Source organism: Lynx rufus, unplaced genomic scaffold (assembly GCF_022079265.1).
Source record: "Lynx rufus isolate CCGP_SWC_20201006 ecotype Redwood Valley unplaced genomic scaffold, mLynRuf1.p SCAF_7, whole genome shotgun sequence".
Taxonomy (NCBI): Eukaryota; Metazoa; Chordata; class Mammalia; order Carnivora; family Felidae; genus Lynx; species Lynx rufus.
In genome coordinates this window covers 49,709,728-49,723,555 of record NW_025814889.1, presented here as the reverse complement: position 1 = coordinate 49,723,555, position 13,828 = coordinate 49,709,728, and the positions used below count along the sequence as shown (strand labels likewise).

At 37.7% G+C, this 13,828-nt stretch overlaps 1 protein-coding gene across 4 annotated transcripts in view; it reads right to left on the bottom strand.

Annotated features, from left to right (window-relative positions):
• DERA (deoxyribose-phosphate aldolase) overlaps positions 1-13,828 on the bottom strand; it is a 119,885-nt gene that overhangs the window by 39,302 nt on the left and 66,755 nt on the right. For all 4 annotated transcript variants that reach the window (XM_047066159.1, XM_047066160.1, XM_047066161.1 and 1 more), the window contains one exon: positions 7,981-8,109. In XM_047066159.1, the coding sequence (XP_046922115.1) occupies positions 7,981-8,109 (129 nt within the window). The remainder of the gene's footprint in view (positions 1-7,980; positions 8,110-13,828) is intronic.

Below are 13,828 nucleotides of genomic sequence, written 5' to 3'. Positions count from 1 at the left end.
TGCTTTAGACTTCTCTTTTCTATAAGCATGTTTCCCTTTCTATCTTACTTCCTATCACTTTGTTCTTGGATTGTTTGATGAAAAACTATGGCTCTCGTTTCTCTTTTCTGATTATATTCCCTTCAAATTGTTTACTCCTACCTCTCCTCCTCCTTTATTTGTATCTCTCTCACCACATTTCCAGTAATGTCAAGGGAAGATCCATTTTCTTTGACCAAAAAGCCAAGGCAGGAAGTTTTTTTTAGTTCTTTCTTGGCCCTCAAGCTGCCTTAGAATCCTCACAAACCTTTTATAGGTCATACCACTGCTTAGATCATCTGAACAATACTCAAATACATAATCTCTTTGTCAAAGGTATAAATTATCTATCTTTTTGTTCAATTAGAACAAGATTTTGAGCTCAAAATAACATCTCCAAACTCTACAAGGTCGTGGCAGGTATAGAAAGAGGAGCCTAAATCTTCAATTTCTATTTTGCATGTTCTTCCTTTTCCTTTTTTTTTTTTTAATGTTTATTTATTTATCTTTGAGAGAGAGAGAGAGACAGAGCATGAGTAGGGGAGGGGCAGAGACACACACACACAGAGTCCGAAGCAGGCTCCAGGCTCTGAGCGGTCAGCACAGAGCCCAATGTAGGGCTCGAACCCAGGAGCTGTGAGATCATGACCTGAGCCGAAGTCAGACAGACGCTTAACTAACTGAGCCACCCAGGCGCCCCTACTTTTCTTTACCTCTATCTTTCTTTCTCATCCATTCATTCGTGCATTTCAAAATTTTTTTTAGGCTCTCCTAGATGCCTGGAATGGTAGTAATCACAGAGGAATATAAATAAGTATGATACAGCCCCTGGCTCAGGGGGGTCCATAGTTTTGCAAAAAACTCAACAGGTGAAACAAGTGATGATGATACTGTATGACAAATGCTACTAGTATTTACAACTGTCCTAGGAGCACAATGGTATGAACAATTAAGTAATTCTGCCCCTAGAGGATCATGGAGAGATCTGACAAAGTCTGGAAATTTTATTTAAATCTTTAAAAACACCTAAGGGAAGGAGAGAAAGCTGTAACAGACAGAGGAAATGATGTAACAAAGACAGAAGTATCTGGAATGTTTCCAAATATCAATAATGACCATACAGCATCAGCACAAAAAATCCTTTTTAACTGATGTTTTCATTTTTCCATGGAAAAGTACCTACCTCATAGAATTGGTGTGAAGGTTAAATGTAAATATACATAAAGCCCTTAAAATAGTACCTGTTACACAGTAAATGTTCAAGAAATGTCATCATCTATTATTGTTGTTGCATTGTAGATTATATTACATATATTTCATCTCTTTGAAAGGTTTTCTTTCTTTTTCCCCTGGTTCCTGGTTTGGTTCTGGATCATTGTGGCTGCTGAGGATTCGATCCCTAGTTAAATGACATTTTATTACGAATCACATCTGAGAGCTAAGGTGGCTGCTATAGTTTCCAGAGTAAAAGAATTAGGAAATACGACAAATGGCCATAGCTGAGAAATGTAGCATAAAAAAATTAACTGGACCACATCTAATGGTGACTCTCAACTAATCAGATTCTTTTCACACCTTTCTTTTTTAAGACAGAGCCAAAGTTGACAAAACAAGTTCCTATCTAACAGTCACTGAACAATCCTACAAACACATTAATAAGCTTTAAGATCAGTACAGAATGGAATCCAGCTCAATACATTATATCTCCTACAGCTACGCCAAATGGTTCTGAAAAAGTGGTAGTCTGAAGAATGCCTTGTGATAGTCTAGGTTTGCCATTATATTTCCTTCCTGACTGAGGTAGTATGGCATAGGAAGGTACGCTGGTATTTTTTAATAACCTGCAAAGTACGTACTTTATACTTTATAATGCAGCCATACACACTACTTAATTTGAATTAATAATCAGATTAATTTATTCACTTAAGGTTATAAACTGTGCAAAAAAAGAACAGGAGTCTGGGTCTTCTAACTCCCATGACCCATGGTGCCTTTCTCTAAAACATTTAAAAGACTCCTAAGCAAAATTAAACTAAAAGTAGGCTACTAAGCATTTAGTTGACCAAAAATGTGAACACTTTGGTTAACTAACTTTTTATTTACAATGATATGTGATACCAGACTTACACAGTTACATATCTGTAGCCTAGTCTCCAGAGAATTCTGCAATAATCTAAATGGCTATCCATATTACAAGATAATTACTATGAATGTAAATGATAAAATACCTTTCCTTTTGAGATTTCCATGCTAAATTAACAAGAAAACAAAAGCCATGAAGAATTGCAAACACGACAGAATAGATGTTACCAGATTTACCTTCCTGCTATAAATGAACATATAGTGGAATAAAATATAAAAGGCAACTATTTTCAGGCACTGGAAAACTGGCAGCTCAAGATATAAACCCTGAGATAATCCAGACATACAAATTAGCTGATAAAGACTTGTAATCAACTATTAAAAAAATGTTCACAAGGACTTATAGGAAAACATGATCCCAATGAGTCAAAAAATGTTGAACATCAGCAGAGAAATGAAAATCCTAAAAAAGAATTAAATGGGATTTCTAAAACTAAAAATGTACAATAGCATAAATTTCACTGGATGGGCTTAAAAGCAAATTTGAGATAGAAAATAAAGGTCAATGAACTTGAAGTTCCATGTAAATTAGCCAATCAAAAGTACAGAGGGAGGAAAAAAGATTAAAATTAAAATTAAAATTAACAGGACCTCAATAACCTGTGGGATAAAATCTAACACTCATGTACTTAGAGTCCTAGAAAGGAAAGAGACAAATGGGTAGAAAATATATTTGAAAAAATAATTATAAAATGTCCAAAAACGGGTGGAAAACATCAACCTACAAATGCAAAAAGCTCAGCAAACTAAAAACATGATAAATACAAAGAAGACCACATTTAGGCACATCATGGTCAAATCAGTGAAAAACAGATAAAGAGAAAATATTGATTGACCGTAGCCAGAGTAAGATGAAACATTACTTACAGGAAAACAAGAAAAAATGGAATTCCAAGAAATGGAACAACATGTTTAAAGCACTGAAATAAAAGTAAAACTGTAACCTAGAACTCTATATTCAGCAAATGATCCTTGAAACTTGAGTGTGAAATGAAGACATTTTCAGCTGAACAAAACCTAAGAGAATTAGTCACTGGCCGACTTACAGGAAGGAATAAAGACAGAAATGATATATGTGTGAGAAAATATAAAAGACTGGTTTTGCTTAGTTTTCTTTTGATTTAATTAAAAGCAAAGGACTGTTAAAACAAAAATTGCATCATTTTAAGGAGGCATTTATAAATAGGTGGATGAAGAAGAACACCAAAATAATTCAAAGGACTAATGAGGGTGTAAATGGGACTGTTATTAAGGTTCTTACATGAAGTATAAAGTAGAATATCAATTTTAAGTAAACTGTCGTTAAGGGATGCATATTGTAAGTGCTAGAGCAACTACTTGAAAAGTACAAAAAGGCTGTAGATAAAAAGCCAATAGAAAAAAATAAGATGAAATGCTATCAAATATTTCATGAACCCAAAAGGTAGCAGGAAAAAAAAAATGGATCAGAACAAATAGGAAACTAATTGCAAGATGACAGACTTAAATCCTATCATGTCAAAAATTATGTGAAGTTAAAATGAGTAAAACACTCCAATTAAAAAGCACAGATTCTCAAAATGGATTAAAAAAAAGACTGCCTATGAAAGAGAGTTTTAAATATATAAATATATATAAGACAGGACTAGTAGCAGAGATTAAGAGGGACATACCTTAATGAATGCACTAATTCAAAACCTCAACATAACAATCTTAAAAGCGTATATGCTTAATAACAAAGCTCCAAAATACATTTAGAAAAAGCTGACAAAACTAAAGAGATAAGTAGACAAATCCACAATCATATTTAGAGACTTTAACACCCTTATCTTGGTAATAAATAGAACAAGTAGACCAAAACAAAATAAAACAAAACCAGACTTGAAAAATACAATTAACCAACTTGACCAACTTGATATTTACAGAACACTACCACTAATACCTGCAATATTATATATAATATATAATGTCATGTATATGACATTATTTTCAAGTGCACTTGAAGCATATGCTTAACTACACCATAAAATGGCCTATAAATTTCTTTAATTTCAAAAGACAAAAGATTCTTTCAGATTCTCTCAGAGCATAACATAATTTTAAGTTATAAGTCAATAACAGTAAGATATCTAGAAAAGCATAGAATACTTGGAGGTTAAACATTCTGTTGATTTCTCTCTTTATGTCCGTTAATATTTGCTTAATGTATTTAGGTGCTCCAGTGTAAACATTTATTCTAGATAACACTCCAATAACATTCTAAATAACAAGAGAAATCACAAAGAAAATTAGAATTATTTTTAGCTGAATGACAATGAAAAAAAAACAAAGCAAAAAGTTGGCTCTTTGAAAGATTAATAAAATTGGCAGACCCCCAGCAAGACTCTTTTCTAAGAAAGAAAGAAAGAAAGAAAGAAAGAAAGAAAGAAAGAAAGGGAAAAGAACAACAGGAAAGAAAACAAAATTGACAACACCAGCAGTAAAAAATGAGGTATAACTACAGACCCTATAGACATAGGGATATTATATACTTGATGTCAATAAATTTGGCAACTCACTTTATTTATACAATGGAATACCCCTAAGCAAACTCCTTACACACAGAACAACATGGATAGATCTCACAGCTATTATCTTGGGGATGGAGGGATAAAAAGCACAAAAGAGTGTATACTGTAGAACTATATGATGTTCTTAAACTGGCAAAGCCAATCTATGATGATAAAATCAGAGCACTGATAGCAGCTGGGACAGAAGGTAAAAAGGCTGGAATCTGAAAGCAAAGGGGCACAGAGAATATTTCTGAGATGATGGAAAATACAGATTGTAAAAAGTCATCATATCATACACTTAAGAACTCAACGTGCATAAATTTACCTCAATGAAGTTGATTTTTAAGGAAAAAATAAATAAAAAATACCAAAGAAGTAGAGCTGTAACTTACATAAATGTAAATTTAGTCCAAATTTTTTAACAATTCTTCAAAACATACTTTCTATCATATACCTTCTTAAGACAATAGGAACCATAAACTATGGGCCAGGAAGTATGCTGGATGCTTTCACTTGCTATTACCTTGCAAAGTTCCTAAATGGTACCTTGAGAGACAGCAGTGTTACAGCTGATAAAGCAGTAACGCTGGAGCCAGAAGACCTGGGTTCAAATAATAACTATATGTTATCTGTTAGATATATGACCTAAAATATATATAATATGTGACCTAAAACAAGTTACTTTTTAAGTTTCTTCATTACCACAGGGTTGATGTGAAGATGAGGGAATATTATTTTAAAGTATCTGGTAAAGCACAACACAAATACAAGTCTTATTACCAACAGTAAGTGCTCAACAGACACCGATTAAAAGAAGAAATGAAAGAGATAAATAACAATGTGGGCAGGGATATAAGCAGACAGGAAAAGACAGGTGAGAGCATGTTCCTACTCACACTTTTTTCTGTGGATGGGTAGGGTGGAGAGTAGAAGAGTGGCTTTCAGACATGTTCCCATCGTGAGCAGCACTGAGTAGGGTAGGGTTGGAATGAATGAATGAATGAATACACTTTTGTTGTGACCTGGATCACAGCATTCTAGGCTAGCAATCCATTGTCTTGGCAGGGAGCATGAGTCACTGGTCTACCTAGGACTCCAAGGGGCTTCATCCAGGATCATAAGGGTTGCAGTGACTCATCTTATTGTGGACCTCTGAAATGCCAGTATAACAGATAAAGTGTTCCAATCCTCCTTATCCTTAGATTTTCATTTTGCTCTAAATGAGACAACCAGAGCAGACATCATACAAAAAGACTGGCAATGAGCAGAGCAACAGCTTCACGAATACCTAGCTGGCTGATTTTCAGTAGAGTTCCAAGGAACAATGCTAGGTCTGACAGTACTCAAAAAGTACCCGAGTATAAAAATCTAGAGGGTGACTACAAAAGAGGCCCAGATTGAAAACCTGAGAAGTCACGTATCTTCACCCAAACATGGAGCCACTGGTAAGGCACTTAGAAATTCAATACTGTACTCAATTAGGATATGTCATCTGACTGAGGTTTCAATGGAATGCTATGGGGGCAAACAGAGGAGGTAATGAACCAAGTGGTAGGGGAGGAAGCAGTATTAGGGGAAACACTCTTGAAAAAAAGTGACACCTCTGCTGAATCCAAAGATGTTAAGGAATTACTTGGGCAAAAGGCATTCTGGGCAGGAGGCACAGCACGTATAAAGACTTGAAAGGTCTGGATGGTGCCATCTGCAGGGCACAAGGAATTGCATACAGCTGGAGAATATGTTATGAAGGGAAAATGAGGAGACTATAGAGGCACAGGCAGGGTCTTAAGAAGGACCTTTTCGGGGCGCCTGGGTGGCGCAGTCGGTTAAGCGTCCGACTTCAGCCGGGTCACGATCTCGCGGTCCGTGAGTTCGAGACCCGCGTCAGACTCTGGGCTGATGGCTCGGAGCCTGGAGCCTGTTTCCGATTCTGTGTCTCCCTCTCTCTCTGCCCCTCCCCCGTTCATGCTCTGTCTCTCTCTGTCCCAAAAATAAATAAACGTTGAAAAAAAAAATTTAAAAAAAAAAAAAAGGACCTTTTCTTAAAAGCAGCCTGAAGGAATTTATATTTTACCTTGAAGATGAAGGGAAGCCACTGAAGGATTTCTTTTTTCAAGTGAGCAGGCCAGGTGCCCCTGGTGGTGACCCTGGCCCTCAGAAAGTGATGTGAGAGTGGAGGGGGGCAGTGTAGAATACAGTGTCTAGTGAAGGTCTGGTGTGTGTGTTGTTTCTCATTTGTATAAGTGAACTACATTTCCTTCACATCTTGCTGCAGAGAAGGCTGCTCCCTCCATCACCTCTTCTCCTCATATACCCTACACCTTCACATTGTCTTATGTTGTAAAAGAATCATTTGGTGGCAAGATTACATTAAACCCACTGGATTCTCAGGTGCCCTGCTGGCAAATATTAGCTCAAGTCTACAGGTGTACAAGTATCTTTCTTTGTCTCCGATAGGGTTCGGAGACAGCGTAAGCCACGGAAGGATTTTAAGCAGGCAATACCAAAATCGAATTAACATTTTTAAGAGATCATTCTGGCAACAGTGTGGAACACAGATTGGAAGGGGACAAACGCGGAGACAAGGGCAAGTATTTAGGAGACTGGAGTGATCCATGTGGGGGATGGCAATGGCTGAAGACAGCAGAACGCAGGATGGAGTGAAGATGTATTAGACATGGTGAAGAGGCAGAGTTCTCAAGACTTGTCCACTGGTTTATGTGAAGATGAGGAAAAGAAGGAATCAAGCTGGACTCCCAGGATTCAAGCTTGGATGTACGAATGGACAGGCCTGCTGTTCATGGAGATGAAGAATAAGTTCAACCTGCGCTTGAAAGTATAAAAAGCAATGATACTGCACTACATTTAAAAAGAAAAATTAACGCAAACAAAAGCACATGCTGCCTTAGACAGTATAGATATACATCTCTGGGAGAAATCAAACACTTAAATTCACAGAGAGGAATAAGTCAGAGTTAAAGAAATTCCTGTCTAACATATGTTGATGAATGAATAATCAAAGAATAACAAGAAGGCAATTCACTAACAAGAGAGCCATCTACTGCCTTCCAAGGATAGTGCAGCGATAAAATGCCACAAAAAAATGTGGAAGAAAGCCAAGTTTGTGACCACTTCACACTGTACATGTATTCACAAAATATCTGACCCCTCCCACAAAAATTTCCAAGCAGTTAGCACTTTTTAGCTAACAGCCAAATCTTTTCACTTACTTATTTCTCCTAAAAACATCAATTCAACATATATCATCCTTTGAATATAGAACACTTACCTGCCATCATTGCTATCATACTGGCTTTATAGACATTAGTAAGAGATCCAAGTTCTCCTGTTGCTAAGATGGTTTTGAGATGAGCCTCCCCACAGGCCTTGCGAAACTGACGAATCTCATCATACAGGGCTGGGGAAGGAAATAATTGAGGCAGTTACAAAGCAGGCAAGTGATAACATAACTTGGCAGCCATTTGGAGCTGGTAGAACCCATCTCAGATTTAGGAAACATAAAACATTTGTCACTTACTAAAATCACCCCAATTTAATATCGCCTAGAGCATTCTGTTGCCATTCACATCCTGTTACAAGAAATGCTTAGTTTGCTACCATGAAACTTTCTAAGCCCCTGCCCGAGGTCCAGAACCATGCCGCTTTTTAAATTATCATTATAATGACATGCAAATTACAAATAATTTCTACCTCTCCCATATGTTGGTTACTTACAAGAAAAAAAGACATTTATCCACCATACATATGGGGGTGTACCGCTCTGCAAACTGAGGAAACCTCAGGTCCTTATTAATTCTTCCATTCACACATAATAAGTTCTCCTGTTAGAATATAAAGCAGGCCTTTCCTGAGAGCTCTGCTAATGACAATGAAGACATAACAGCTTTCCCCACTCGCTGCCAGGACATGTATCTATATATCTGACTAAAAAGCACTGAGCCTAGCCAGGTATGCTGGATGTATGTGCACAGAGCCAGTTGTAGAGGGGCTCCCAGGTGCAGCCTTGAATCTATTAACCCCTGACCCCAGTACCACATCTGGCTTTTGAGGGCTCCACTTGATACCCTGAAAGCAGATTTTTGAAAAACATACATGTAAAAAAAAAAAACTATCCTCATAACAAAAAGAAAATCAAGGGGGAGAACATTTCATATTCAAAAAGAATTGACAGAATTTTAGTAAACAAAATCAGTATAATGAGTATTAAATTTTTGAAAAATTATTTAACATCATCTTCTGGCATGACACCAGTGGGTTTTGGCTCTTATCCTGTATCACGTTGGCTGCATTCATTCCTAACTTGGGCTATTACTACACGATCAGGACTACCAGCGCTTTTTTTGTTCCTCTGCGTGTGTGTGTTTCATAGGAAGTAGTTCTACGAGCGCACGGACTACACTGAGCAGGAAAGAAAAATTCGTACTAAGGTTAGGGTTAGGGGAAGTGGTTTTTAATGTGGAGATGAGACTTCCGTAATTCACTGGTTTACTAAAGTACATGTAAAAAGACTAAAAATTGGTCACAAGTCACCAAACTCAGTCAAAATCGTGAAAGTTATAACACAATGAAGAAAACTTGCCTTCCCGATCCTAGAAAATCTGAACTGAACTTGAAGCTCCAAGTGAAAAGTGAACACAAATAAAAACAAAAATTCCATTACAGGATGCTTGGTAAATGTTAGAGTTTGACCCCGTCAAAAGATGGCACCCACAGAAGGTTTTTCAAGAAAGGGCTAAATACTTTCACAAATCCCTAATAATCAGTGGTTTTGAGCATTAGAGACGATCTGAGATGCCACACCGCCTACCTCACCCTGCCCATCCTACCCAAATTGTGAGAAATCATCTCACCCACACATCCCATATGACAACATGTGTGAGAATGGCATAGACAACAACGACTACGTGGCAATAACAATTTATATTCTTTTAACTCAGGGAATGAATCTTGGATGGAATGACATTTCCTGAGTTACTGCATCTGAAAACAGGAAGTTGTTCTCTAAGAACTACTGACAAGGAAATCTCTTGATCTAAAAATTCAAGAATGCTACCCCAGAGTTAACTTGCGATTTAATTAATGACTTTTCTTCCACAGTGCAGTGTTGCCATCAAAAGCAGGCTGGAGAGTCAGACAAATGTGGATTTAAAACCCAATTGCATCTCTTCTTGCGTGACCTTGGGCAAGTAATTCTCAGCCTCGGTTCCATCCTTGAAGTGTCAATAATAATACTTACATTATAGGGTTATTATGAGGAATAAAAGGGAAGATATATACAAAGTACTCTGCACATTGTCTGGCTGATTGTAAGCACTCAAAAAGTGTAACCATTATTCTTAAGCTCAGAAACCTAGTGAAATGAGTTTTAATTAAGTGTTGTGTGATAAAAGCCAAATCTTATTCATGGCCTGACCCAACTCCTTGTACTGCACCAAAATCTTGTTATATGGATTAGTGCTTAAAATCAGTGAGTCATCAGATAAGGCTTGAAATGTTTTATTACAACATTTGTTAAAGTAAAGTTTGATCTGTACAACAAAATTCTTAAAACGTTGATCCCAATCATATTTAAGAACAAAACTATCAGCCTTTTTCTAAAGAGTATTACCTTTTGATATCCAGTCCATTTCTTTACCTACAGTTAAAATTAATCAGAAAAAAAAAAACAAAAAAAACCCATGTACTTTACGACTCAATTATCAGCCACCTGGAAGTTATTATGCCCTGTAATCCATGATCCAAACAGAATGAACCCAAAATAGTCATCAGCACATAACTATAGTCATCAGCACATAACTGGATTTAAACAGATAAGTAACCAGTGCCTTCTCATTCTTTAACCACCAACTCCTCACATCATTTAACTGACCTATCTCACCACATAACAGGGTCAAGTTTTTCTGAGAAAGTATCTTAATCTTTAGAGTTCAACTACTGAAGTTGTTTGTCATTTTTTTCTTGTTACTATTCTGCCCAGAGTAGTAATTCAATCAAAAAGCACACTGGACCTGTCCTTTGGAAAATGTGGCCTGGACTCCGAACAAGCAAATGCTTCTATCTGGGCCTCTGAATCTTACTGAGTTACACAAAGATGACAGAGCATTCAAGGTGTTCATTAGTATTCCTACTGTGACATCCTCAATGGCAGCAGATCCGAGAGTCCCGTGGCCCCGTGGCCCCGTGCCAGCAGCACGGTACCTGTGCTGGCCAGTGACGGCAGCATCAGAAGTGGCCCCGTAACCACACTTCCCACGGCACATCCAGCTGTATTCTCTGCTCCCCAGTCTTTCATGGACCTGCCTGTTTTCCAAGCCTGGTTCCCCAGGCTTCTTACCGACTCAGTGAGCTATTCCATGTCCTCCTAACAGATGCCTTTTCAGTTTAACCTAATCTGAACTGGTTTCATTAGTTTCCAACTCATAATTCTAGTATAACAAGTATTTACTGAGAAATCTGGTATGGTGTGGGACAATAGCATTGGTGCCACACTGCCTGGGGTTCATATTCTAGCTTCAACACGAATTTGTTGTGTGATTTGGGCGATTAACTCTTAAACTCTCAGTTTCCTCTTCTATAAAATGAGGATAATTGAGGTATGCACACCTCATGGAGTTATTTCAAGTATCAAATAGACTAATATGTATAAAGTGCTAAGGATGGTGTCTGGGACATGTATTAATGCTCAAAAACTGTCAGCTACTTGTTTCCCTGTTGCTGGCACTGGTGGTGGTGCTGTTGCTGTCGTTGCTGAGTGCTTATCAGGTTCAGACATATAGCAACTTATAAAAGCAGAGGACACCATGATCTATGTTTCTTAAAGAACATAAACACAACCTCTTTGGGGCCTAGAAAGCAGGCTGGTGGGGAAATGTTTATTACATCACGAACATTTTTTTTTTACTTGGAGCCCATGCTCCCAGACTCCTGGGATAAGAGTTCTATTACTTGCTGGTTACGTAAATTTACAGGAATCATTCCATTTTCCTAAGCTTGATCACTTAGGGAGCTTCAGTTTGCTCCCATATTTTTGTGAAGATGAGATAAAACAGTATATATGTTTAGAATGGAACAAGGCAATTAGTAGGCGTTTAATCATCCAATACTAGATTTCCATATTTTTTCTTATATACTTCCAGAAATGCAAAAGTAACTTTGAAAAACAAAACAAAGTAAGCACTGTCTTAGTAGTTATAGAATTTACAAATTTAACATATAAGGAAAACAGACCACTTCACTCCAACACAAACGACAGAAGCCACAAATAAGCATTATTAGTGTCCAGGTGTTCTAAGCACCTTGGCATCACAGTGATAGATGACATATGAAAATCAGAGTAACATGATGGAGGGGCCTCTGAGTGGCTCAGTTGGTTAAGTGCCCAACTTCGGCTCAGGTCAGGATCTCGCAGCTCATGGGTTCGAGCCCCGTGTCGGGCTCTGTGCTGACAGCCCAGAGCCTGGAGCCTGCTTTGGATTCTGTGTCTCCCCCTCTCTCTGCCTCTCCCCCACTTGTGCTCCGTCTCTGTCTCTCTCAAAAATAAATAAACATTTAAAAAAAATTTTTCTTTAAAGTAACGTGATGGCTGAAGTGTAACTGTAAATCCCAAATCATAATGTCGTTCAACATACTCAACGGTCACTTACCTTTCAGTATAAATGAGCAAAACAATGGAAAAACTAATGGGTGGATTTTCCTCCACATTAGCGGGAAAGGACAGCAGGATGTGGATTTATATGATTGCTAGTGGAATACACATGTGGAGGAAGAAATCACAGTGGAATTAACAAGTTCAATAGATCCTCTTTCCAAAAAAAACTCTTCAGGAGGAGTAGCTACTCAAAAGAATGAGAAACCCCATCAGTTTTCAAAGCATCTTCCTGCAAAAATGCTCAGTGTTTTCTACACATCATTTAAACATCCCTGTGGGGTAGCTGGTAGTTAGCTTCACATTTCATATACAAAAAGTGAAATGTAGAGAGATGAATGAGTTGCCTAAAATTTCCTCACATTTTGCTGCCTTTATCCCCCCACATGCATACACACAGGCAGCTACATGCATGCTGTCCTTACAATATGTTCTCAAGGACATGAACTGAAGAACTTAGCACAATATAGTAATCAAAACCTAGAACCTAAAGGGATGTCAACTCTCATTTAGTTCAAATTACTAACATTATAGATGAACATTATAAACCCAGAAGCTGATTTTCATTTTTCTAGGGAAAACAAAGTTGAGGAAACTGAAAAGTTCTAAGATAATTCAGAAACATAAAACAGTTAATTCTGTATGATTTAATATGCTAAAAAGACCTATAACTTGCTCTATAAGCCTTCTGGTTAGGATCAGAACAGCACATTCTGACATTATGTCGTAGAGAAGTTCACGTGTCTGAATCCGGACTTTTCCGCACTTGCTTGCCCACTGATTAGCCATGTCACTTGGGAAAGTTACGAAACCTCTCCAAGCATCATGTTTCTACTCAAGATTGGATAGAAGATCTTTACTTTGAGAGCTCAAACACATCTTAAATCCTAGAAATAAATGTAAAAAAAATTATTTAAATAATCATGAAGATAATACATTATTTTTCTCTTGGTTCCACCTTTAATAATAAGCAGATATAAAAATGAAGACAAACTTTAATTTGCTCTAAAATGTTACACTGTTGTAATTACAACAGCTTCTTGCTATTGGTTTAGAAAGATGATTTGGATCTCTACTTTGTGGGAGCTCTCGGCCAGAGAGAGATGGGGAGCAGAGTAGTCTCATTTGGTCACTACCATGAAGGGTGGGGGAAACTTGAGCCTGGCACATCACTGGGGCCTTGAGAAACTCCAGGTTAACATGCTGCCAGATCAGGGTTGGGGGGTGGACATCCTCATCAGTGAGGACTGGGAATTCTGGAGGACTTGGTGAGCTCAACCACCCTGGGTGCACAGTATTAGACGAGGGAGACAGCCTATGTGGTCAAGAGACTGTTCCACACATGGAAATTGATCAACTAAATAAATATACTGAGGATAATGGGAACAAGATTTCTCATGACAAGAAAGAGGGACACAAATATAGAAAGGGGAGTGGGCAAGAATAGCCATTTGATGTTGGCTTGTGAGGA